Here is a 24,957-nt window from a genome sequence, read left to right as displayed (position 1 = left end):
TAGAATCAGTCAGGGTTGGAAGGGACCACAAGGATCATCTAGTTCCAACTCCCCTGCCAAGGGCAGGGACACCCCACACTAGATCAGGCTGGCCAGAGCCTCATCCAGCCTGGGCTTAAACACCTCCAGGGATGGGATCTCAACCACCTCCCTGGACAACCCATTCCAGGGCTTCACCACTCTCATGGTGAAGAACTTCCTCCTCACATCCAGCCTGAATCTCCCCACCTCCAGCTTCATTCCATTCCCCCTAGTCCTATCACTACCTGATATCCTGAGAAGTCCCTCCCCAGCCTTCTTGTATGCCCCCTGCAGATACTGGAAGGCCACAATAAGGTCACCTCAGAGCCTTCTTTTCTCCAGACTGAACAACTGGAAGAAGCCAGGTGATAATTGCTATGTCTTTCTCTGCAGAACAGCAGTGTTATCAAATGCACAACTTTTCCTGTCGTCCTCAAAATAAGGTGGAAATGTATCTTGTACCCCATAAGTGCTCCGAGATCCTCACTGTGTGACACTATTGTTTCGATAACAAGAAATTGGCACAAGGTCTGATTCTACCACTGTGGCCATCATATCTAACTGCAGGCAGCATTGTAACAAGGTGTGAAAATTCAAACAATGCAGTTTCATACAACTGGCATTATAAGAAACTATGCAGCTTATCTAGCAATGGGAATTCACTTGTATCTTGTCTTCATTGTACCTCGTGCTATGACACAATGCAGCTAAGCTGCGCCAGGGGAAGTTTAGGCTGGAGGTGAGAAGAAAGTTCTTCACAGAGTTGTTAGCCATTGGAATGGGCTGTCCAGAGGGGTGGTGGAGTCACTGTCTCTGGAGGTGTTCAGGAGGGGATTGGACATGGCACTTGGTGCCATGGTCTAGTAGTCATGAGGTGTTAGGTGACAGGTTGGACTTGATGATCTTTGAGGTCTTTTCCAACCTTGTTGATTCTATGATTCTAAGCTAGCCCTGAGAATTGCTGAAAAATCTTTGATGAAACTACATGCCATAATTTGTGCTATGTATAGTATAGTCTGAAAAAAAAATAAATGATTATTTAGGTCTGTGGTATTTGCAAAGATTTTGTGGGATTTTAATTCTCCATATTAACTGTAGTGGAAATTACATTGTAAAAATCTTATTTACTTATTTTACTGTCCCAAGTAGTTTAAAATTTCTTTGTCCTCAGACTTTGTAGATTTCCTTTTAAGAATTTACACCTGTACTATTACTTTTATTTCACCTGTGTATTGTGTCACTTCAATCAATACTGTAATAGCAGAACCATAGCTATTTTTTTTTTTACATTAAACTTTTACAATGTAGTATTTTTCTTCTTTTTTTCCAGGGCCTGAAGGAGCACTTTTTGAACACTCTGTAGAAACACCACTGGTGAAAGCAGAAGCTTTTAAACAGCTTAGGTAAGAGTTTAGACGTGGAAACATAAATTTCATAACGAAATATTTTTTGCTTTAGATAGTCACATTTTTATGAACACAGGGTTTTTCAACAGCATATACAAAACTACAGCTAACTTTTTTTTCTGGTTTACGTGACAAATTATTGTTCTGAAGGAAAACTTGTACATCCTTCTGCAATTTTGAACTACATTATGAGTGATTTATTGCTGATGGCCACATAATGTACTGTTGAAAGTTTATCTGCAAAATTCTACTTTTAAGATGTGAAACACACAAGTCTGCAGCATGTCATTGACCTATACTTAGCCAAGACTTTTTGAAACTACTATCAGTCTGAGGAAAGAGGCCAATAAGAAAGAACTGGACATGTGCAAAGCTCTGTACGACTAAATAGCAGTACAGAGGTTCTTAAGTCTTGGTCAGCATTTCTTTGTGCTTTATTCTATGTCATTTTGAGTATGCAAGGTTAGTTTATAATATGTTGGTTATGATGAGGCAATAAACTCATGTTATGTTTTATCTTATAAGCCAGTTTAAAGAAAGACTTGAAATTAAAGAGGAACTCTTTAACAATTATACTTTCCTTTCATACCTTTCTTTTCATACCAGTTTGCGAATTTTATGTCATAATTTCTCTCCTTAGTTTTAATTCTTCATTAGGGATAACTATTAGAGAGTAGTGGGAAATGACTAAAGCTTTTAAGAACGCTGTGTATCTTGATGAATTTTCAGATTGAAAATGGCAAATGAGAGGGAGACTATGAAGAGTCTTTGAATTTTCTCCTTGATGCTTAAGATTTAGTTACAGTAAGATACCTTGTACTTGCATTTGAAGACCAAACAATGGCAAGGCATTACTTTTTACATGCTTTCAAAAATGTGTTTTTACTGTGTTGGAATTTGCATGTGACAGACTTTGACCAATATGTAGGATCCTGCATGGCAGCTTCTTAAGGAGTAGATCCATTTTGTTGCAAATTTGTCATTTCCTACAATTACCTCAATTTTGATACATTTTGTAATTGCAAAGTCAAGAAGCTCTCTGTAAATTTTAATTGAATGCATATCAATTATTTTATGTGGTTGTCACTTTGCCTGAGTGAATCATTGTTATGAACTTGCTGCACAAGAAAATTTCTAAGTTTCTTGTGAGAGTTGTTTTATTAAAAAAAAGGAGAAGCAAGGGAAAGAAGCAATGCACCAGGCTGCAGAGACTCCCCTCCAGCACACCTCCAGTCTCTGCCAAAAAGCACCTTACAATTACCATCTTTTCTTTATATAGCTACATCATCTACATATGCATGCTTGTGCTTAATAGAAGGCAGGGATATGATGATAGGATAGGATAGGATAGGATAGGATAGGATAGGATAGGATAGGATAGGATAGGATAGGATAGGATAGGACAGAAGAGAACAGAACAGGTTGGAAGAGACCTTCAAGATCATCACATCCAACCTATCATCCAACACCACCTAATCAACTAAACCATGCAACCAAGCACCCCATCAAGTCTCCTCCTAAACACCTCCAATGATGGTGACTCCACCACCTCCCTGGGCAGCCCATTCCAATGGGCAATCACTCTGTGTAGAATTTCTTCCTAACATCCACCCTAAATTTCCCCTGGTGCAGGTTGAGACTGTGTCCTCTTGTTCTGGTGCTGGTTGCCTGGGAGAAGAGACCAACATACGCCTGTCTACAACCTCCCTTCAGGTAGTTGTAGAGAGCAATACGGTCTCCTCTGAGCCTCCTCTTCTCCAGGCTAAGCAACCCCAGCTCCCTCAGCCTCTCCTCACAGGGCTTGTGCTCCAAACCCCTCACCAACTTTGTTGCCCTTCTCTGGACACGTTCCAGCAAGTCAACATCCTTCCTAAACTGAGGGGCCCAGAACTGGACACAGGACTCAAGGTGTGGTTACAAATTCCTGGGTTTCTTGAGAGTGCATCTTCCTTGTGGTAAGGGTCTTTCGGGGCTTGCAGATGAAGCAGGGGAGGTCTTTCTCCTGTATCCTTTGAAGAACCACATCTTCTCACACAGGCACAGCTGTTCAGGACTTATCTAAGGTAAACATTCTGTGGTCCTGAGAAAGTTGGCATTTATCATTTCAGGCTCTCTTTCAAACCAAAACAGTCTGAACATTTGCCTTCTGTTCTCAAAACAAGCCAACCATCCTTCCACCCTGAATATTGTATTTTGTAACACAAATCACAAACCACTGTTGCATTTATAAAAATCATCAGTTAACAACAGGCTTAAAGCAATGAGTTCTATCCTATATGCATTATGCTGTGTTACATTTTAAGTTCTTATCTACACTTCATTTAGAAACAATCACACTGCTTCAGACTGTATACATCTACTGTTATTATAATTTTTTCATCTGTTTTTTAAATGGGATATCATCTAGAGCAAACCAGTTAGATTAATTCAATATGGTCATAAAATTCTTATTCATGGATGATTTTACCTCATGGGTTTTCTCTTCAGTGCTTTTTACCATGTCAGCTATAAACATGTTTTGAACTAGAATATTGCTGTGTGTTAGCAGAGCTCAAGTGTAATAGTTAAAATCCCCTTCAGTTCTGCCTTCAATTAACTTATAGAAGCAAGGAGCACAAATTCTTCCAGAATTTACAATGTTTGCTAATAATTACTAATGTTGAGGGAGTACCCACATGGCCAAATCGACACTGACACTTGTGAGTGACAGTATTTGTTGTAAATCCAGACCTCCTGAACTCCTAACTGAGTTAGCTTAACCCCAAGTAGAAATGCTGGATGTCATGGCATGAAGCTGTGCAATGTGTACACCACTCACTCATGTCCTGGCAAGTCCTTGCTCAGAGCAGTTCAAAATGCCTTATTCCTTTAATTTTTATTACACTGTTTTCTGTCTTTACCACCCCTAAACAGTATCAAGTCTGAAAGCAGAATAGAATAGAATAGAATAGAATAAACCAGGTTGGAAGAGACCTTCGAGATCATCATGTCCAACCCATCATCCAACACTATCCAATCCACTAAACCATGGAACCAAGCATCCTGTCAAGCCTCGCCCTGAACACCCCCAGTGATGGCGACCCCACCACCTCCTCAGGCAGCCCATTCCAGTGGGCAATCACTCTCTCTGTGTAAAACTTCCTCCTAACCTCCAGCCTAAACCTCCCCTGACACAGCCTGAGACTGTGTCCTCTTGTTCTAGTACTGGTTGCCTGGGAGAAGAGACCAACCTCCGCCTCACTGCAACCCCCCTTCAGGTAGTTGTAGAGAGCAATAAGGTCACCCCTGAGTCTCCTCCTCTCCAGACTAAGCAACCCCAGCTCCCTCAATCTCTCCTCATAGGACTTGTGCTCCAAGCCCCTCACCAACCTTGTTGCCCTTTTCTGGACGTGCTCCAGCAAGTCAACATCCTTCCTAAACTGAGGGGAAACAGAGACAGCAATGATTCCAAGGAGGGTTTTAGGGGAGATTCTGCATTTGTCTGCAGTGCAGATGCTGTTAAGATGTAGGCAGAGAAGACCAATTTACAAAGCTCATGCTGGAAAAAGGTTACTTTCAAGGGTAATCTTAAACATCAGTGTAAAAAAAAAGGTCATGCATTCTGTTATAAAGGAGCTCAGACAACTTCACCAATGAACAACTATTTTGTAATGCATTATAAATACCCTATTTCATTCCACACTGTTAAATACAAGAATCTAGCTACTGAAGAGCACTTCAATATGAAAATTTAAAATGCAATTTTAAGTATTACTTTTCTATTTTAAATATGAAGGTGGTTCCTTTTCAGATTAAGGTAGTGAGTCCCAAGTTATAGGTAATATAACCTATTTGCTCTCCTCAAGCCTTATTTCCACACTTTCACCATTTATTATTCTTCAGCTATTTTTTCCTCTGTTTTTCCTTCTGTGCTTGTGCTGAGCCATATAAATATGATATCAAGTGCCATGGTATGCAGCATTAAGTGTAGGGAATACTGCTTCAGGAAAATCCATCCACATCAAAAGCAGTTGCGTGTTGCAAGGAGCTGACTGGAAAGCTGTTAATGCTCATAACTTTTCAGCTTGTGTCTTATGAATGGAGGCCACATTCATTCTCTGGCATTCAGATTTAGGGCAGGATTGTAAACAAAGCTGACACAAATGGCCTTCTGAATTACACATTCTGCTGGCTTTCCTGTCTAACTGCTGAGTTTCAAGATAGACTGCTTTACTGGAAACAAAGAGATAAGTGTGTTAGAACATATCTTTTTATAGCTAAGTAATAGAGACAGAGCAATGCAATTATACTGTGGTCAGTCACTGTCTTTTCATTCCAGAATTTGAAGGAAACATATAGAGTCCTTTTCAGTCTAATAAATCGAATTCATGACTCACTCCTAAAGAAAAAGAGATGTTCTTGCACTTACTTCCAGCTGGTTGGATGAATTGAAACAACAAAACATACATTTCAAAATTGAAGCTTTCCTAGATTTAAAATAACACTGCCTACTTCTAAAATCCTTTCCTGGATTCTTACATATAAATAAGACACATAGTTTCCCTTTACAACATTTGTTGAGATTTTAGGACCTAGTGGAGACCTGAAAACAGGTAAAAAATGTCTGACACAAACATCTCAATGGCATATTTACAATCAACAGGAAATATCCTCCCCAGACAAACACCACTGAGAAGGTACCTGCTTAAAATTAACCAGTTGTAGTTAGTGAGAACAGAAATATACCTGAACTCTACTTTCTGCAATTCAGTTGCCTGATACAGTCAAGTACCCACACAGCTTGCAGGTGCAGGAGCACTTCTTTGACAGCAAATGCCTATCTATTCAGTCATATCTTCTCATATTTTTTGTTTGTTTTTTTGGTTGGTTGGGTTTTGTTAGTGATGGTGGTGGTGCTTTTTGCCTAAATCTTTTCTGTCGGGTTGTGAGACCCCAGGAGAGCAAGCAAGTTATTCTTGTGTTTAGGGAGTTCAGCCAAGACTAGAAGGTGACCAGAGGTTTGCAGTTTTGATTTTAAAAGTATTCCTGGAAGGAAAAAACGGATCAACTTCTTGACTGCTAGTTCATTTCCTCCTTACTTGCTGTTTCTGGCTGGATTACTTGGCTGTACAAAGATTGATATCCAACAGAAAGATTGGCACAATCCAGCTCTTTACTCCTGCCAAACGATTTTGTAATTTACTAAATAGACATAGTAGATGCAGGTTTCGTTGTCCTCAAGACGAATTGAACTGATTCTTCATAATTCTTAGCTGAATAACAAAATCATTAGGATTGTGTTATATATAATGCTATATTACATATACTATTATACACATTTTATATATTATTTTGAAATTGTAGAAAGTGTTGCCTCTTCCATGATATTCCATGAAAGTGACCTCGTACTATTTTGAGTATTTGGCATGTTGAGAATTTACCTCAATCAGGTTCTCCTGGGGTTCCATAGAATTTAGCTGCCACCTCGAAAGGGATCACAGCAAAGTTTTAAGTGGGGGAAAAAAAAGAAAAGTACCTTGCTTCTCAAAAGGAAGAAATTTAAACAGAATTATAGAAGCTCATATTCTGACACATATCTTATGACCCAAAATGCAGGTGGGAAACCTATAACAACAACTAGCAGAACTAGCTTCTGTAGACAGGCATCTATAGCAATTGCCTCAAAAGCTAACTTCTCCACAGGTTCTGTGTCAGGTACTGGAAGCAGCCTCTTCCAATGTTAGCCACAGTTTCATGCCAGCACATATATCCTTTTATATTCCCAGTTACCAAATAGCAATCTCTGTGTGAAAACTAATGTCTCTCTTTAGACACTTTTCCAGTCATGTTTTTCTGATAACTTACAGCACTTTAGAATATTATTTAGCATATTATACTATTCCTTCTATATTTTTATATCCTTGAATACCACATAACTCATACATAGCTTTGTCATTTTGATACTATTTACTTCTTGTGATCTCTGTGGCTTGGGGTTTTTAAGGGAAAGCAATAGAAGAACAAAACTCTTCTAAATCTCAAAACAATGTTTCAGAACTAAGCATTCACATCCCCCAAACTTAATGGAAATTTGCATCCAGAATACAGAATTAACCAGGTCTTCTAGTGAGCCTGTTTCCACATGGATGTGTTGGCAGTCAGAGATGCATTCCTGAGTAGCTACAACAGGTTTCTTGTTTAGAAGGACTGCTAGCCTCTGAAACGGTTGAGTGAAAGGTACCTCAGTAACAGGAGAGGAAATCCATGCACTGATATTAGTGGCCTTTTTGCCAGATAAGGTCTGCCTCAGAACACGTCTGGTTTCTGTCCACTGTTGTAATTGACTTTCACTTAAGCTAGTGAGGTGGCTAAAGCTGATCCTAAAGCTTTGGGTTTTTAGAGATGCCACTTAACAGTCATTCACATATTTTCCGTGGCTGTTTATGTCGGTAGTGCAAAGACCAAAGGTGTAATGATTTTTACACCTATGCTGTTGACCTAGGTACTTGAAAGTGTCAGACTGCTCAGTGTGATTGCTAAAGTGAACTTGTCATCAGTGATTACTGCATACTCCACCAGAACTCAAGCTACCATGAAAATGTCATTAGTGATTGTCCTAGTTACAGACACCTTGCAGATGACCACCTGGAACTCTATTTGTAAGTCCGATTCTGCTATCACTAAGTGTAGGATGTAATGTTGAGCTGAGTAGAGCACCCATTACATTAGCTTTCACTTACATATCTGTCTGCATGTATATCAAGGAAGCTGGAAGGCTAGGCACGAAACAGGCATCACCTACCGTAAAGATGTGTGTGTGACAAACAATGGAAGAAGAAAGGGAATCAAGCCTGGTAACAGTAATTCTTGCAAGAGATGATGTATATGTGAAACACTCTTCTCCCTCTCCCTCAGCCTGGGCATGCAGTCAAGATACTTTAGTGGTGAGGAATCTGATGAGAGCATAGCATATTCAGCCACTGTAATGATGAATCACAAGAGGGGAAGAGTATGACCTGCTTGTCAGCAAAGCCCTCTTCACCTGAATATTTCTTTTCATACTGAACACGAGTAGACACTATGTACAACACATACCAAAGACTTCCAGTTACTTTAAGTCTTTCTGTGCTTCTGCATATTAGAGAAAAATTTGCTTGAGTTATATAGAAGAAAGGCATAGCAATTCTCAGCCTGAAAGATAATTTTACGAAGATACTTATAATGAAAATTATCAGATTTTTTACAACAGTGCTGCAAATAGTGTTATTATATGAGAGTAAAATTTTACAGCACCATAAGTTACTTTATAATATCATTAAAGTAATTTGAAAAAGAAAGCCCTGCTGGAAACATCTGTGATGTGCCAGATTCAATCACATTCAGTGGGGCCTTAGCCATTTTTAATTACCTGGAGAGTCAGCACATCATAAAATTGAGGTCATCGGAGAGACCTCTTTTGAATTAGCTCTGCCTACCACTCTTTATCACAACTGTCAGTCTTGAGAGAAGCTTCTATTTTAATCATATCTCAGTTCTTGTCTTTAGTCTTCATTCTTTCAATAGCTCTGCACTGAGTGACAGTCGACAAACAGGAAAAACACTTCAGTATTTAAGATGGACGGAGAACTAATAAACAAATAATTATACTGTAATAATCATATCTGCTATGTTTTTAATAGATTATAAATGGTGCTTTTATAGTATTTTCAAAACTGTTTTATTCTCTTTTTAAGAGAACATGCAAGTGCATTTGTCCTAGAACTTTGAACATTTCTTTTATGTTTCTTACATAAAATAATTACGGTTAACCTAAACCTTGGGAACTGGGAACATCTGTCATTCAAATCTGGCTTCATAATTGTGCTTGTACACAGAGATCACCCCTCTGCCATAAGCAGTGCTAGTGCCTGCTGTGCTTATGCTGAACAATTCCCTTGAATCCAGAATCTTGTATCTCTGAGCTTTACCGGATTCATCTCTTGCACTCATTTCAGATTCAGAACATAAATAGAGAACAAATTTGAAGCATAGACTATTTCAATAAATAGAAGTATGATAAGAAAACATTTTATTTAAATTGAAGTATGATGAAGAACATGCCAGCTCATATCTTCAAGAGCAGCAAATGCTCCAAAGGTTGAAGAATGCCACTTAAAAGGAATGGTGTGCCTCAGGAATGTGGCCTTTATTCTTGATCATTTTTAGCATAAGATAAGCTTAAAAAAAAATCCATATTCCGTTGACATTGATTTAAAAATCAACCATAATTCCTATACATACAGAGTAGCATTTAAAAACAAGCAAACAGACAAACAAAAACTCCCTCATCTGTATCTGCCTAACACTTTGGATTATTCTAATTATTTCTTCATTGTTTATGCATGTGACTCAGCTAGTAATTCAGCACACACTTACTGTTCTGTTCTTACATAGTCAGGCTGCAGGCATATAACAGTGTCCAAACCTAGAGGACCTACGTGTGCCCAGAATAAGCAGATGCACCTCAGATGCTCATCCAGATTTAGAATTCCCCTCTCTGCAAGCAGAGACATTGATTCATTCATTCATTCATCCATTCATTCATTCATTCAACTGAAATGAGAAGGGATCCTCCCATAAGCCCCCCCCACAAATGCATTTTCAGAGAGACAAACATACTTTGAGCATGGTCTCAGGGGTTTATTGCTGCTCAGGTCTAGAGTTCAGGTGAAATTGACTCAACTTCTTTAGATATCTAGGGTGTAGCTTTCTACACCAGATCTCATCACCTCTTGCTGGAAGGCAACAGGTACTGTTGGGACATGTTACATTTTATCCTAGCAAAGACATCTAAACCAGATCACATCAATAATAGCAGTGCCTGTTTCTATTTATACATTTTGAAGGGTGCATGGGGGATCCCTTAGACCCCTTTCTATAGGCAACTACATCCTTTTAGAGGAATTGTTATCAGCTATGCCATGTTTGGTTAAGCTCTGGAGAAATGAAAATTCATCATAAGAAACAAGGACACATACTGTGCTGGGAAACAAATCTCAGAGTAAAGCTTTTCCACTTGTAGCCCTATATTCCATAAATTCATCTAAATTGTTAATCATAGTTCATATAACCTTTTAACTAAGATTAGCAAATGCTGCCAATTACTGGCTCTTGTTTGATATCAGGCAGAAGGAAATGAGTCCTTCCAATCTAATAATTAGCTTGGAGGCCTTGGCTGTGCTAGAAGTTTATCTTTTTAGGAAAGTCATGACACCATCATATTTACCTAAAAGTAATGTCTTTTCTTTCTAAGTTGGAGAAAATCCATAGCTGTCTTATATTCATGAAAGACTTGGAGAATTTCAAAATCCAGTCTTAACATTTTCATCACTATCAATTTGCCGAATCTCTCTTCAAAACCTTCAGTATATCTTCTGCATCACATTCAGACGGCTTCTTAATGTTAATTTTAATAACTGTGCATCAGACTTCCATGCCTGCATTTAGATTTATATTTATAATCTTCTACAGTTGTTCCACTGACACCAGAAATTCTTGTTCTGAAGGGTTTTCTGACTTTCTGTACTGCTCTGCACCACTCATCTCTGATGTCTTCTTGTAATTTACTTTCTTAGATCTTAAAAGTCTGCAGATTTGTATCAAGAAAACAATACAATTGTTCCTTTCTTCTAATCTTGGATTATCAGAGTGCCACAGCCTGAAGCACAGGAGAGGATGAAAACTTTATATTGTTTGTGCTTTTCTTTCATGGAGTTCTTAACAGAGAAGTCATTAGAGGAAAGCAGCCCAGTTTGCATTCTTGGGTCCTTCAGCTCTGATGTTTCAGTACTTAAAATTTATACACTGATTCAGCAGTAGAGCAAGTAACAGACTTGACTCCATATCCAAGCTGTCTGATTTATAAGATTGTAATATGTCCATGTGAGTATTTGTGAGCCAGCTTCTTGGTTTCTCCATTCCCCACCAAGTGCATCTTCATTGAAAATTTACTCTATTGGTATTAGTGGGATTTTATAATTTCACTGTGGCTCCCCTTCATTCCAGCCAAGCACAATAAACCAAGCTGTGTCATGTGTGACTGCTTCTTCCTAAGAGTTGGCAGAAAGGGAAACAAGAAAGTGGTTCAGGGTCTTCTTTTTTTTCTTTCTTTTTTTTTTTTCCCCCTCCAGAGTTGAGAACTCAACCTGGAAGTGGTTGAGTAATGACGTACTCCTAGCCCTTACCAACACAGACATCTGGGAGAGGAATCTAACAAACTCTGTGCCCTCCAGAAAATCTAGCTATAGAGGCTGTTTAAAATATATTCCTGTGATTATACAGAATCCATGAATAGAATAGAATAGAATAAGAGTAGAGTAGAATAGAATAGAGTAGAATAGAATAGAGTGGAATAGAATTAACCAGGTTGGAAAAGACCTTTGAGATCATCGAGTCCAAACTATCATCCAACACTATCTAATCAACTAAACCAAGCACCCCATCCAGTCTCTTCCTAAACACCTCCAGTGATGGTGACTCCACCACCTCCCTGGGCAGCCCATTCCAATGGCCAAACACTCTTTCTGTGAAGAACTTCTTCCTAACATTCAGCCTAAACCTCCCCTGGTGCAGCTTGAGACTGTGTCCTCTTGTTCTGGCACTGCTTGCCTGGGAGAAGAGACCAAGACTTATTTGTTTATTTTTAAGGCAAGTAACGCTACATGATTAACAATTTACACCTTGTAGATTGCAGATCAAAATGATTGACTTAATTTTATTTTCAGAAAGGAATTCTTTTTTAAAGAATCCTGCACCAATATTATACACACAAGTCCTGTATTGCTATTAGTAACCCTCTTGTAACACCTGCTAATGCTTCACACATTAGGACTGTCAGTGTAAGTGTGTATGCAAATATGAAGAATATAATTGTCCCATGAAAGATGGCTGCTAGGGAAAAAAAACCAAACAGAGGCTACTACATAGTTTTGTAATTATTTCATAGTTGTTCTGCTCTCACGTTGAGATTTTTCAGGGCACTATAAATTCAGAAGTCAGAAATGTTAAAAGCTGCCAGTAAAGTCCAGCACTTTCCCAAGTGATTGGAGACAAAATGATAGACCAAGGTGATGTTTTCATTAATGCATTTAAGTAATAAAATGTTAAGGGGGGGGGGAAAAAAAAAAAAAAAAGAGAGAAAAAAAAGGTGATTTTAAAAATCAAATTACAACAAATTGCTCCATTGTTTTATAGTCTTTTAATTGCAACAGTGCCACCAAAGATTGTTTTTTTAAACCTTCAGAATTATTTTATGTGCTTTATGTACTTCTGCTTCCTTCCAGCCAAATAATTTTTCTTTAAAGCAGTTCCTGTGTATGTACACTCGCCTCTAAACAGATGCCCTCAAAGCTCATTTCTCTGAATTCATTTGTTCCCTATTTGTTTTTTTTCTGATATTATCAGAGAACATTCTGTATTTTCACAAGATGCTGGTTATCTTCTTTTCTATTATTGGGACAAAAAACTTTATTTTGGAAAGATACTAGCTTTGGCACACTTAGGTTGAAAGCACAGTTTGAATAGAATAGAATAAACCAGGTTGGAAGAGACCTCCAAGATCACTACATCCAACCCATCATCCAACACCATCTAATCAACTAAACCATGCAATCAAGGACCCCATCAAGTCTCCTCCTAGATACCCCCAATGATGGTGACTCCACCACCACCCTGGGCAGCCCATTCCAATGGGCAATCACTCTCTCTATGAAGAACTTCTTCCTAACATCCAGCCTAAACCTCCCCTGGCACAGCTTGAGACTGTGTCCTCTTGTTCTGGTGCTGGTTGCCTGGGAGAAGAGACCAGCCCCTGCCTGTCTACAACCTCCCTTCACATAGTTGTAGAGAGCAATAAGGTCTCCCCTGAGCTTCCTCTTCTCCCGGCTAAGCAACCCCAGCTCCCTCAGCCTCTCCTCATAGGGCTTGTGCTCCAATATTAAGCTGTATCTTGTTCTGCTATTCCTGTAAGCCTGTCTGCAGTGAAGCAGCCAGATTGTAAGAAGCTGCAAAGAAGTTCTTTTTCTTTTAAAATAATTGTTACTTAATTTTGAGTCATTAAAAACACCCTGGTTTGCATATTACAAGTCATTGTGGCATCAGTAATAGACTAACTTGGGATTCAGTGTAAGGGAGCTGCAGGTATTGACGTTTGTTCTTACTGAAATAGAATGTGTCCTAATGCAGACAGCCTGCAGGAGCAATAACCCTTTGAAAATGGGTTCTTTGAACTAAGCTACAAAAATTCAGATGATGTAATGTAACCACTAACCAATGAATGGACTTGACAGAGGGAAAGGGATGCTGGTTCTCAGTCAAACTTTTTTTCGTTATAGTTGATTTAATTTAGCTCAGTGCAGCTCAGACTTATGAGTATGAAAGTAAAAGGAAGAAATATGGAGGACAGCATCATCCAGGCAGGAAGCAATTACTCCACCTTTAAACGAAGGAGCTCAATATGTCTGATGCAAAATGGGACATTTTAAAAAGAAAAATCAGTCAACATGTGAAAGATTTACAGTAGTTATGTCAACACAGAATTTTGTGCCAAGGCTTGACTAAGTAACTGCTATATTTTTCATTACTGTGCAGAAACTGAACAAAGGAAGAAACTTTAATGAGTTTGTATTTTGCGTGTTTTGACATCCAGTAAGGGCTATCAGGGGTTACTGTTGAATATTAATCCTCCTGTGTCCTTAGATACATGCATGGTCATTGGAACATGCTGTGAAACTCACGCTTCCTGTTTGCAAGATGATGTAATTTTTGAAGCCATCCCAAAGAGAATAATTTTGCAAAGCAAAACTGAACTGTGGCATATACCATGACTGACATCTCAGCCATATTGTTTTGTTCTTCTTTGCCTTTGGGCCTGCTGCTGCTGGCGAACAACCTAAATCCACAAGGCAGAACACAAAGATCCGTAGCTTTGGGCAATCATACTCATCTCGCTACATTCACACTTGCCTGACATCACAACATCAGGCTGCTGGGAGATAACTGAATATAGGTGCATAGAATCATAGAATTGTTAGGGTTGGAAGGGACCTCAAGGATCATCTAGTTCCAACCCGCCCTGCCATGGGCAGGGATACCTCGCGCTACAGCAGGTTGCTCACAGCCACATCCAGCCTGGCTTTAAAAACCTTCAGGGAAACAGGTCCACAAAAGAAGATCAACTAAGACCACAAAAACTGAATGGAAACAGTGTAAATTAATTAAGGAGAAAAAGCTCCTGATGAAGGAAAATGGCATCCTGGCTTGTATTAGAAATGCTGTGCAAATGGCTGGCATCAGTGTATGGCTGCTGTTCACGATCCACCTCTGCAACTGCAGCTTAGTTTTGCTCAGCACATATCGACAGGAATCCACTTCCTCATAAAGAGAGAATATAGTTTGAAATTCTGTAGACTGTCCTATAAATAAATGCTGACAGTCTTTTTTTCCTTTGTAACTAGGGAAGGCACTGTCTATGGTTTACTCTCTTACAATGTCTACTGCATTGCCAGTGAATTAGACTGCTTCCGGACTAATCAAAAAGCCAGTATACTGCTATTGCCTTTTAAAGATCAACATGCATTCAAAAAGCAGGGCTGAAAGCACACACCTACAGAGGACCAGGGCCAATTAAGCCCACAGAACCCTCATTTTGTACTTTCAGGACATTAATTCCTTGACAGGTTAAAGATTCTCCTTTCCCCCCTTTCTTCCTTATGATTTTTTTCCCCCCTTCATTTCTTATCTTTTGCATTCTTCTTCTGCTCCACAACCTGTAGAAGTGTAAAACAAGGAGCAGATTTCCCAGAGAGGTGGTAGAATCCCCTGGAAATGTTCAGGGTCAGATTGCAGAGAACTCTGAGTAACCTGACGTAGCTGAAGATGTCCCTGCTCGCTGCAGGATGGCTGGACTAGATGACCTTTAAAGGTACCTTTCAATCTGAATTTATCTGTGATTTTCTAATTCCATGACAATAAACTTAAGAATGAAAAGATGTATGTATTCATAATTTCAGAAAAAAAAATGAGCCAATGAGCCTAGTCCCCATGTATGCACAGGCAGAGCTGCATAGCACTTGCTTTCACGAGAATGGAGGCTTGCAGGATCAGATACTCTGGGTCATTAGTGGCAAACCTGTTGAACTCGCTGTAATGTTTTTATTTGGCCTTGGAACAGTTTAGTTAGAGCAGTTCATTTATTTAAAATGCTTTCTAATTCTGAGAAGTGCAGAGATGTGGGTCAAACAGCTGCATTCAGGAAGGAAGAGTAAGAGACATCCTTATGAGGTCATCATGTTTGATTTTAGCATCTTCATGAACATTGAAGGGAAATGAGAACAATATTAAAAGACACATCTGTGGAGCAAGTACCATTATTCCAGCACCTTTGAGCTGCATATTTTTATCTTCTTTTTTTCCTTCATATTCTTAAATATTTTCTCTAATACTATGTTTCCCATATCAATGCCTGGGAACAAGTGTGAAGCAGCATCTTCAGTCCTTCAAAGACTAAATGACAGGAAGAAAGAAGCATGGAATCTTTCACTGTCCTCTGCCCCCTCAAATGATTTTCCTCTTAATTATATGTATTTATTTGACCCTTTTGGCATGGATCCTTTTATTTTGATTATAATAAAGCACTATGGGAAGAAGGCTAAGCATATTAGAGAAGTGGAAGTGATGGATTAGTATGTTTTATGAATTCTCATAAAAGTCAACACCAGAAGGCTTGGTGGAAATCGTTTAATGAAAAGGCATGATGAACTAGCCAGCATTTCAATTCTGCCTGCACCTAGCTCATCTTCTTTCAGTGTTTAAAAGAACTTCACGAACAAAAACATACCATATAGGCAAACATCAGACCAGTATCTCAGTAAGGATCTAAACAAACATACTTCTGTGGAATAATCTCATATAATGTAAAATAAATCAAGTTCAGTGTATTTCCCTTTTCTTTTCTCCTCTGTGCAAGGGCTACTCTTTTAAAATTAAAGCTGAGTCAGTTGTGGTTTACTGATACAAGAACATAGTTAACTCAATACTGAACACACTATACCCTGCTAAATTTTTTACCATATCTTTACAACCTTAGTGCTAGGTTTATATTTCATAAAATCTTCTCTGTATAATAAAATTGAGCAGGCTGTTTTAACCAAAAAGCAAAATGAGAAGAGGAAAAAACTAAAAAAGAAGAAGGGAAAAAAGTTAGCTATATGTACATATGGGCACACCATACGTGTGTTGGGTGCACCACGCTTTTGGAGGCAGCATCCATCTACCTGTGCAGTCCACTTAAAGTAACCCTTGTCTTGTTCAGGTTGGTGCTGAAAGGAATGCAATGGGGAACTCTTATCTAAAGTCACACTGAGGAATTATGTGAGGAATTATGTCCCTATTAAATTCAGGAGAGATGCTGACTCGTAAGATGTAAAGGACAAAAAGTGGCCAGAAGGAAGAAATAAACTATTCCCCAAATTCACAACAGCAAGCTAGTTCCACTGTCCTGCTCTAAGGGCTAAGGTGCCCCATGTTACAGTAGGAAGCCTGAACTCCACAAGACTATGGTACTCTTTCTGCAGTACTAGACAACTTTCTAATGCATTGTGGTGCTTAGAAATCAGCATCATTCTGTCTCCTGCCAGAATATGATGAAAGAAGAGATCAATATTCCTGCAGCATGCACAGGCAGTATTAGTTGCTGCTTTACCAGAACTGCAGCAGACTGTAACTCCCTAAACAGCCAGCTGAGCAATTTCTGGTGATCTGGTATCTCCATGAGTTAGCAGCATGCTTATAAGAAAAGGTGAGACTCTCCAAGCCTTTAGATTATTGGGATTGTTTGAGATCCAGAGCCTGAATGCTGTACAGGTTCCCTCAGGAGACTTTCACACAGTCCTTCATGAATTATTCTGCACATCTCAGCACACAATTTCCTTGGCAGTCACTCAAGGCAGCATAGTTGACTTCCAGAACTATCTTCCCAACAAGTAAGAAGATAGCGATAAAAATATTATCTTCCTTGTAATCAGTTGCTTTAGTGGCAATAGACTCTGGAGAACCAATATCCAGCAGATGACAGAGCTATGAAATATTAGAAAGGACCACCTACTCATCCACCCTTCCCTGCCTTTCATTAACTGACTGCACTTTCCTTGTGCTTTGCCAGCAAACCTACAGGCTGTAGGATTGGGGTGAAGGAGATCAAGTCAAAAAACTTACATTGCATGTGTGGTTTCACTGCTTCATATTCTGTGGATGTGTCTAAATGAACATCTTAATTCAAATTAGGAACATGCTTTTGAGGCAAATCAAATCTCCCAACTGTCTGAGGTCTCCAGAACTTGGTTCTCGTTGTGGAACTGTTTGGGCCACATGAACATACACACACACACACATGCCTGCATATATATATACACACACACACACACACACACACATAAATATATATAGAAAATATATATATATAATATACACACACACACACACACACACACACACATATATATATATATATATTTGGATTACATTAACCTGAAAGCTATGCTTTCCTGGAGAATACCTTTCCAAGCAGCCAGTCTTCACGGTCAGGCAACAGCTAGTCCAGAGTACACCTCAGGACATTTATAATTGGACTGTCAACTCTTTGACACTAAATGTTGTGCCACCTAGATCAATTTCTCTTGCACCCACCACTCACTAATGGACTCCTGGAAGCTACCACAGTACCTAGAAGGTACTCATAAGTATAGAATCCATCTTCCAAAGGGAGATACAGGCTCATTTATGTCTCATTTATGACAGCACATTACATAGATTAATTCCTCTAGAGGATAAAGCTCCTCACTCTGTGCTGTTAAATGTGATTTATATGCCTGTAATTAAAAAAAAAAAAAAAAAGAAAAAAAAAAGAAAAAAAAAAAGAAAAAAAAAAGGTGATTGTTATCAGTATATTCACATAATCACCATTCCACTACCTGAATGCAAATACATGCTATAAAACTACCAAGAACTCCAAGACAATCAATTTCTGCCCTCGGTCTCCAAGAGCCCTCCAGCATTCGCAATCCAACTGAATTTTTATTTTGCCAAAACTTTGGAGGGATGCACATCAATGTTTGCCTCAGCCCAGCCCTACTTATTCTTCCTTTTTTTGTCCAGGGAACAGATTCTGAAACTTCCTTATCAGCCATTATCTTCTGACTGACTGACCTAAGCCATTCACAGTGCAGAGCAACTTCCTCTATCATCTGGTTTAAGTAGATCCACTAGTCAGTGATGAAAGGAGAAGGGAAGGGAGGGGAGGGGAAGGGAGTGGAGGGGAGGGGAGGGGAGAGGAGAGGAGAGGAGATGAGAGGGGAGGGGAGGGGAGATAAAAGAGAAGAAAAAAGAAAATAGGAAAAAAAAAGAAAATAAAATAGGAAAAAAAAAGAAAAGAAAAAAAGAAAAGAAGAAAAGGGAGGGGAAAGCAGCTTGTTTTGTTCTGTGGACACCACCAGTGTTGATAATTGCAGTGTTCTATTCATCTTTCTAAGACACCTTAAGTTCATACAAAGAAAGTTGTGCTGAGGTGGGAATTGGTCTCTTCCACCACGTAACTAGTGATAGGATGAGAGGAAATGGCCTCAAGTTGCACCATGGAAGGTTTAGGTTGGATATGAGGAAAAATTCCTTTGTTGAAAGGGTGGTCAGGCATTGGAAATGACTGCCCAGGGCAGTGGTGAAGTTGCCATCCCTGGAGGTGTTTAAAAACCATATAGGCATGGCACTTCAGGACATGATTTAGTGGGCTTGGTGATGTTGAGTTGACAGTTGGACTTGGTGATCATAAAGGTCCTTTCCAACTTTAATGATTCTATGATTCTGTAATTCTAAGTATCTCCATCACTCAGCATTTCAGCTAGGGCAATTCTGTGATCCCCAGATCCTTTTGCATACAGAAGTCCAAACCTGCCCACCAGTGACAAACTGGAATTGCCGCAGGGATGGGACCACTGAAGAATTTTTAGCTGACTGTAGGTGACTTATGGCCACAAATCAGGACAAAGTGTTCACTGAGAAGGGACATTTAGAGTCAGGGTTCACAGAAGTCTTTCACTGTGAGGATGACAACACAGGAACAGTCTGCCCAGGGGGGTTGTGGAGTCTCCCTCTCTGGAGGTATTCAAGACCCACCTGGATGAGTTCCTTCCTATGTGACCTGGTGTAAGTGATCCTGCTCTGGCAGGAGCGTTAGACTAGATGATCTTTAAAGGTCCCTTCCAGCCCCTATCATTCTGTGATTCTGTGAACTCAGCCACATAATTTCTACACTAGGTGCTTGTTTCAGTACATCTTGACTTGACACAATGAACCTTTGCATGTTGTATGAAGAAATATATCATTAGTGTTTCTGAATGTTGCCTTTGCTAAAGTCTCACGGTTCCAGGAGGCTTTAAAAATCACTGCTTAAGCTTCACTGCAGTTTCCATTGCCAAGAAGCTCCAGTGACTTAATCAGTTAATCTGGAACTGGGAGCTGGATAAGCAACAGAAATTTAGGATTGTGATTAATACAGCAGATGTTATTCTGCCCTGTAATCTAAATTACATGTAAGTCACATCATAAATCTGTAAACGCTCCCCAAGTCTGTAGGCCAGCACTAATTTGGGCAAAAAGTAAGAAATATGTCTCTGGTGTTTGCTTGTTTTTCATACTCCAGGTCTGGCATGCTCTTCCCAAATCTACTCTAGTCTGCCTTCTTGTAATAGTCAATAGAGCTTAGAAATAAAAGGTGTATGTTACTTACATAGGTAAAATACTTTTAAAAAGAGGCCAAAAAAGGAAACTGTATTTCAATGTTTATAGCCTTTTGCAAAAACAAACTACAGCAACAGCTATATTCCACTACCTTGACGCTAGCTTATGAAAATATATTCAATTTGAAGTGTTGAAAATACAGACTTTGATTAATTTTTCATCGTATACTGCATACAAATAAGCATCAGCAAATATCCCCCTGAAGCAGACCTTCCATGTAAATCACTCAGGGAAAAACTGATTTCCCTTTCATAAAACTGTAAATCCGAGGATCTAAAGTAAAAAGTCAGAGAAAAGTCATTATATCACAAATACTGCTTAATAAAGAGTGCTAAGACTATATTAAATGTCCGAGGCAGCACACACTCTTTCTTGTGCACATGTACTCAGCATAATCATTACAGAAGTTTATGATGTAGGACTTATGGGAGGAAATATAAATATTGCATATTCTGGTACACCTCCTGGACACTCTGCTTTCTGGAGGACTGCAACTTTGTGACTTTCTTAAGGCACCCAGCTCAAACTGGGACACTGAGTCGTAATAATAATAAACCAGGTTGGAAGAGACCTTCAAGATCATCGCGTCCAACCCCTCAACCAATCCAACACCACCTAAACAACTAACCCATGGCACCAAGCACCCCATCAAGTCTCCTCCTGAACACCTCCAATGATGGTGACTCCACCACCTCCCCAGGCAGCCCATTCCAATGGGCAATCACTCTCTCTGTATAGAACTTCTTCCTAACATCCAACCTAAACCTCCTCTGGTGCAGCCTGAGACTGTGTCCTCTTGTTCTGGTGCTGGCTGCCTGGGAGAAGAGACCAACCTCTGCCTGTTTACAACCTCCCTTAAGGTAGTTGTAGAGAGCAATAAGGTCACCCCTGAGTCTCCTCCTCTCCAGGCTAAGCAACCCCATCTCCCTCAGTCTCTCCTCATAGGGCTTGTGTTCCAAACCCCTCACCAACTTCATTGCCCTTCTCTGGACTCGTTCCAGCAAGTCAGCATCCTTCCTAAACTGAGGGGCCCAGAACTGGACACAGAACTCAAGGTGCAGCCTAACCAGTGCTGTGTACAGAGGCAGAATGACCTCTCTGCTTCTGCTGGCCACACTGTTCTTGATGCAGGCCAGGATGCCATTGGCCCTCTTGGCTGCCTGGGCACACTGCAGGCTCATGTTCAGCCTACCATCAACCAGCACCCCCAGGTCCCTCTCTACCTGACTGCTCTCCAGCCACTCTGACCCCAGCCTGTAGCTCTGCATGGGGTTGCTGTGGCCAATGTGCAGAACCCGGCACTTGGATGTGTTCAATCTCATGCCGTTGGACTCTGCCCATCTGTTCAGCCTGTCGAGATCCCTCTGCAGAGCTTCTCTACCCTCCAGCAGATCAACTCCTGCCCCCAGCTTGGTGTCATCAGCAAATTTACTGGTGATGGACTCAATGCCCTCATCCGGATCATCAATAAAGGTGTTAAAGAGCACAGGGCCCAGCTAAGCCATCAAACAATTTTATGGGTATCATCCCATTGTGGAACCATGATGCAGTTATCTATTGTTAGGTGTTTAAATTATCAGTCTGGAGTTTAAACTAATTGAAAGTAACTAACCCAGGAGCTGTTGGAGAGAGGCAGATCATAGAAACATAGAGTTATGGAATGGTTTGGAAAGGACCTTTGAAGATCAAAGAAGATAGAATCTTCTGTTACCTCTGGGTAGTAGTGATAAGCCAATATAGCCTGAGATACTTTCTGATTTGGGGATGAAAAAAAAAAGCTTCAGTGACTGTGCTTGACTGCGCAGTCATGGGTTTAGGTTGTAAGATATCAGCTGGATTTAGCTTCTTTAGAATTCTGACACAATTGATGTTTCTCAGAAGCACAAACTGACTTCTTTTAAATTCTAGTTTTAATGAAGTAACTGCAAAAAAAAGGAGGAAGTGAAGCAGGCTGAGTAAATGAAACCCATCAGACAGCTACATCAGGATTGTGTGTAAAATTGTTTCATCCCTTTAGCAAGATTTGGCACTCAGTGTGTAGACTCACTACCTGATGGATACCTCGTAAAGGACCTGCTAGGCGCAGTCCTTCAGATCTGCAGCTGTTGAGCAACACAGCAGCACAGGGAGTGTGTGCCGATACACCCACCTCTATCCCTCCCACCTCCACTCCCAGATGACATGGTGGGTGAAAACTGCAGACCCAGGAACGGGGATACATGTCCAAGTTCTGCCTTGTGGGTGAAGCCCACATTGTGTCCAGTGAACCTACAGAATAGGAAAGGGTAGCATGGTTGTAAACTAAGACAAGCAGCTGATTCATTTCCTCTAGCCTTGATATCCACCTGTTTAATCACAGTATCACAGAATATCGGGGCTGGAAGGGACCTTGAAAGACCCCCCCCTGCCAGAGCAGGATCACCTAGACCAGGTCACACAGGAGCTCATTCCTGCAGGTCTTGAATATCTCCAGAGTGGGAGACTCCACAACCCACCCTGGGCAGCCTGTTCCAGTGTTCCATCTCCCTCACAGTGAAAAAATTATTCCTTATGTTTCCATGGAACTTTCTATGCCTCAGCTTCCACCCATTGCCCCTTGTCCTGTCATTAGGAATCACCGAGAAGAGCCTGGCTCCATCCTCTTGGCACTCACCCTTTATGTGTTTATAAACATTAATGAGGTCACCCCATAGTGTCCTTTTAACTGAAGAGTCACAGCCCCTACAGTCTCTCCTTGTAAGGAAGATGTTCCACTCCCTTAATCATTTTTGTGGCTCTCTGCTGGACTCTCTGAGGCAGTTCCCTGTCCTTTCTGAACTGAGGGGTCCAGAACTGGAAATGATATTCCAGGTGCAGCCTCACCAGGGCAGAGTAGAGGGAACAGTGTTGGCAGACAGTGTAAAATTCAGGGTGGTGTCATCAGGAAGGGTGAGACAATATTCAGAAGCAAAACTCAGTAGGTATCAACTCTGATCCTGCGGTGCTTCCAGCTGCCCGAGACAAAGCAGTTCTAGATAATGACCAAAAGAAGCAATATAATCACTAGTTTGTTGCTGAGCTTGGGTTTTTTCTTTCCTTCTCACGATTTTTAATTAGTACTTCTATCTGTGCTACTTATCATGAAGCTGATACCAAAACACTGAAGAAACAAAGCCTTATCTCCTTAGAAAACAAAGCTGATGACTCCTTCTCAGAGGCTCCGTACTCAGCTCACGCAGTACGTTCCTGCCATCTGGTGGCATCGTAGGGTTTGCAGCATTCTCTTACATTGTGTACTGAGGGTTTCAAATGAAAACCCCAAACTGGGGTTGGACTTTCCCGCGCCATCTGGTTAAACATTGCACATACACTGAGTGAAATCTTAGTCTGACTGATAGCAGTGTCGAAGCTTCAGACTGCTCTAATTGCATTGATTTCAGTATGAAAATTAATTCCAACTTAAGAAGAAGAGTTTGGGTTTTAGGGGGTAAGTTGTCATTACACTTGAAATAACCTGAGGTTATCTTTTAAATGATACCTTGCATTTGTGTTAAGTTCTTTACTGTAAGGGTGGTGCAACACTGGAACAGGTGGCCCAGAGAGCTGATGGAGGCCCCATCCCTGGAGACATTCAAGGTCAGGCTTAATGGGGCTCTGAGCAACCTGGTCTAAGGGGAACTGTCCCTGCTTATTTAAGCAGGGGGGTTGGACTGGATGACCTTTAAAGGTTCCTTCCAACCCCATGCAATCTATGATTTTGTTATGAGTTCATCTATATTTTTTATTTGGGATACTGGGGTGCTACCTCCTTTTTCAAGTCTGCCTAGAGGAAAAAAAAACAACAAAAGCTGCATCTTTTATATTACTTTAGCCAAGATCCTTCAAGTGTGTGTCTCTGTGCTGAAAGTTTACATATTTTTCAAAGCTAAAGGAACAGAGGAGAATGTGCAAATGTCAGATTTCCTGCTCCTGCTTTCAGGTTGGAATCACCGACTCGATCTTTGAGCATGGATGCACCACGAGGAATTAATATCAAAGCACAGGCTGGCAATATTGAAGCTCTGTCCCAGATGGATATCAAACTACACAGCAGTGATGGTGTGGTGAGTACAAGCCCTTCTGTTTCCATAATGATGCTTGCTGCCCAAGTATAGCTAATAACTTCAAGGTTGTTTTCAATTTTTGTGAATTTAACTCCTCTGATTCTAGGAGACAGGATATTAAAATTAATGGTGTCAATAATAAGATTTTTATTTGTGGGTCAGATTACCTAATACTACCAACTGATACAATGTTAGCCTAGAGAAATACTAATAAAACTTTGATGGCATTAAGTTCTTCACTAGCACAGTGATCCGTAGATACCCCAGCATGGTCCTTGGCCCAGAGGCAGATCCTTAAGCCCCAGAGTTGCTATACTGAGTACAGCACTGCAGACATTAAGAGTTGCCCTGTCAGCAAGAACATGCAAAATGCATCAGCCTATTTACCCTATTTGCAAGGCTGTACAGTGCTAGGTGTTCTACAAAGGAACCAGACCAACCTGTGTCTGCATCCTTAACCAGCTGGCATGGCTGTGGGGCTTCAGCACTCAGGGCAGTGTTATCACCACTCTCTCAGTGAAGTACTTTTTCCTTACACCTAATATAAATCTACTGTCCTGTTTTAAAACAGTTACCCCTTGCTCAATCACTATGCTCCCTGATAATGAATCTCTCCCTTTCTTTCCTGTATACCCCCTCTA

The 24,957-nt window shown here is 40.3% G+C and overlaps 1 protein-coding gene across 1 annotated transcript in view; it reads left to right on the top strand.

The window, feature by feature from the left end:
- The window catches only part of SGCG (sarcoglycan gamma), a 137,920-nt gene that overhangs the window by 109,424 nt on the left and 3,539 nt on the right, over window positions 1–24,957 (top strand). The window contains exons 8-9 of the mRNA XM_054164601.1: window positions 1,352–1,424; window positions 24,193–24,316. Coding sequence (XP_054020576.1) covers window positions 1,352–1,424; window positions 24,193–24,316 — 197 coding nt within the window. The remainder of the gene's footprint in view (window positions 1–1,351; window positions 1,425–24,192; window positions 24,317–24,957) is intronic.

This window comes from Dryobates pubescens, chromosome 10 (assembly GCF_014839835.1).
Source record: "Dryobates pubescens isolate bDryPub1 chromosome 10, bDryPub1.pri, whole genome shotgun sequence".
NCBI lineage: Eukaryota > Metazoa > Chordata > Aves > Piciformes > Picidae > Dryobates > Dryobates pubescens.
The sequence above is the reverse complement of the archived record's forward strand: the minus strand, read 5'-3'. Positions and strand labels throughout refer to the sequence as shown.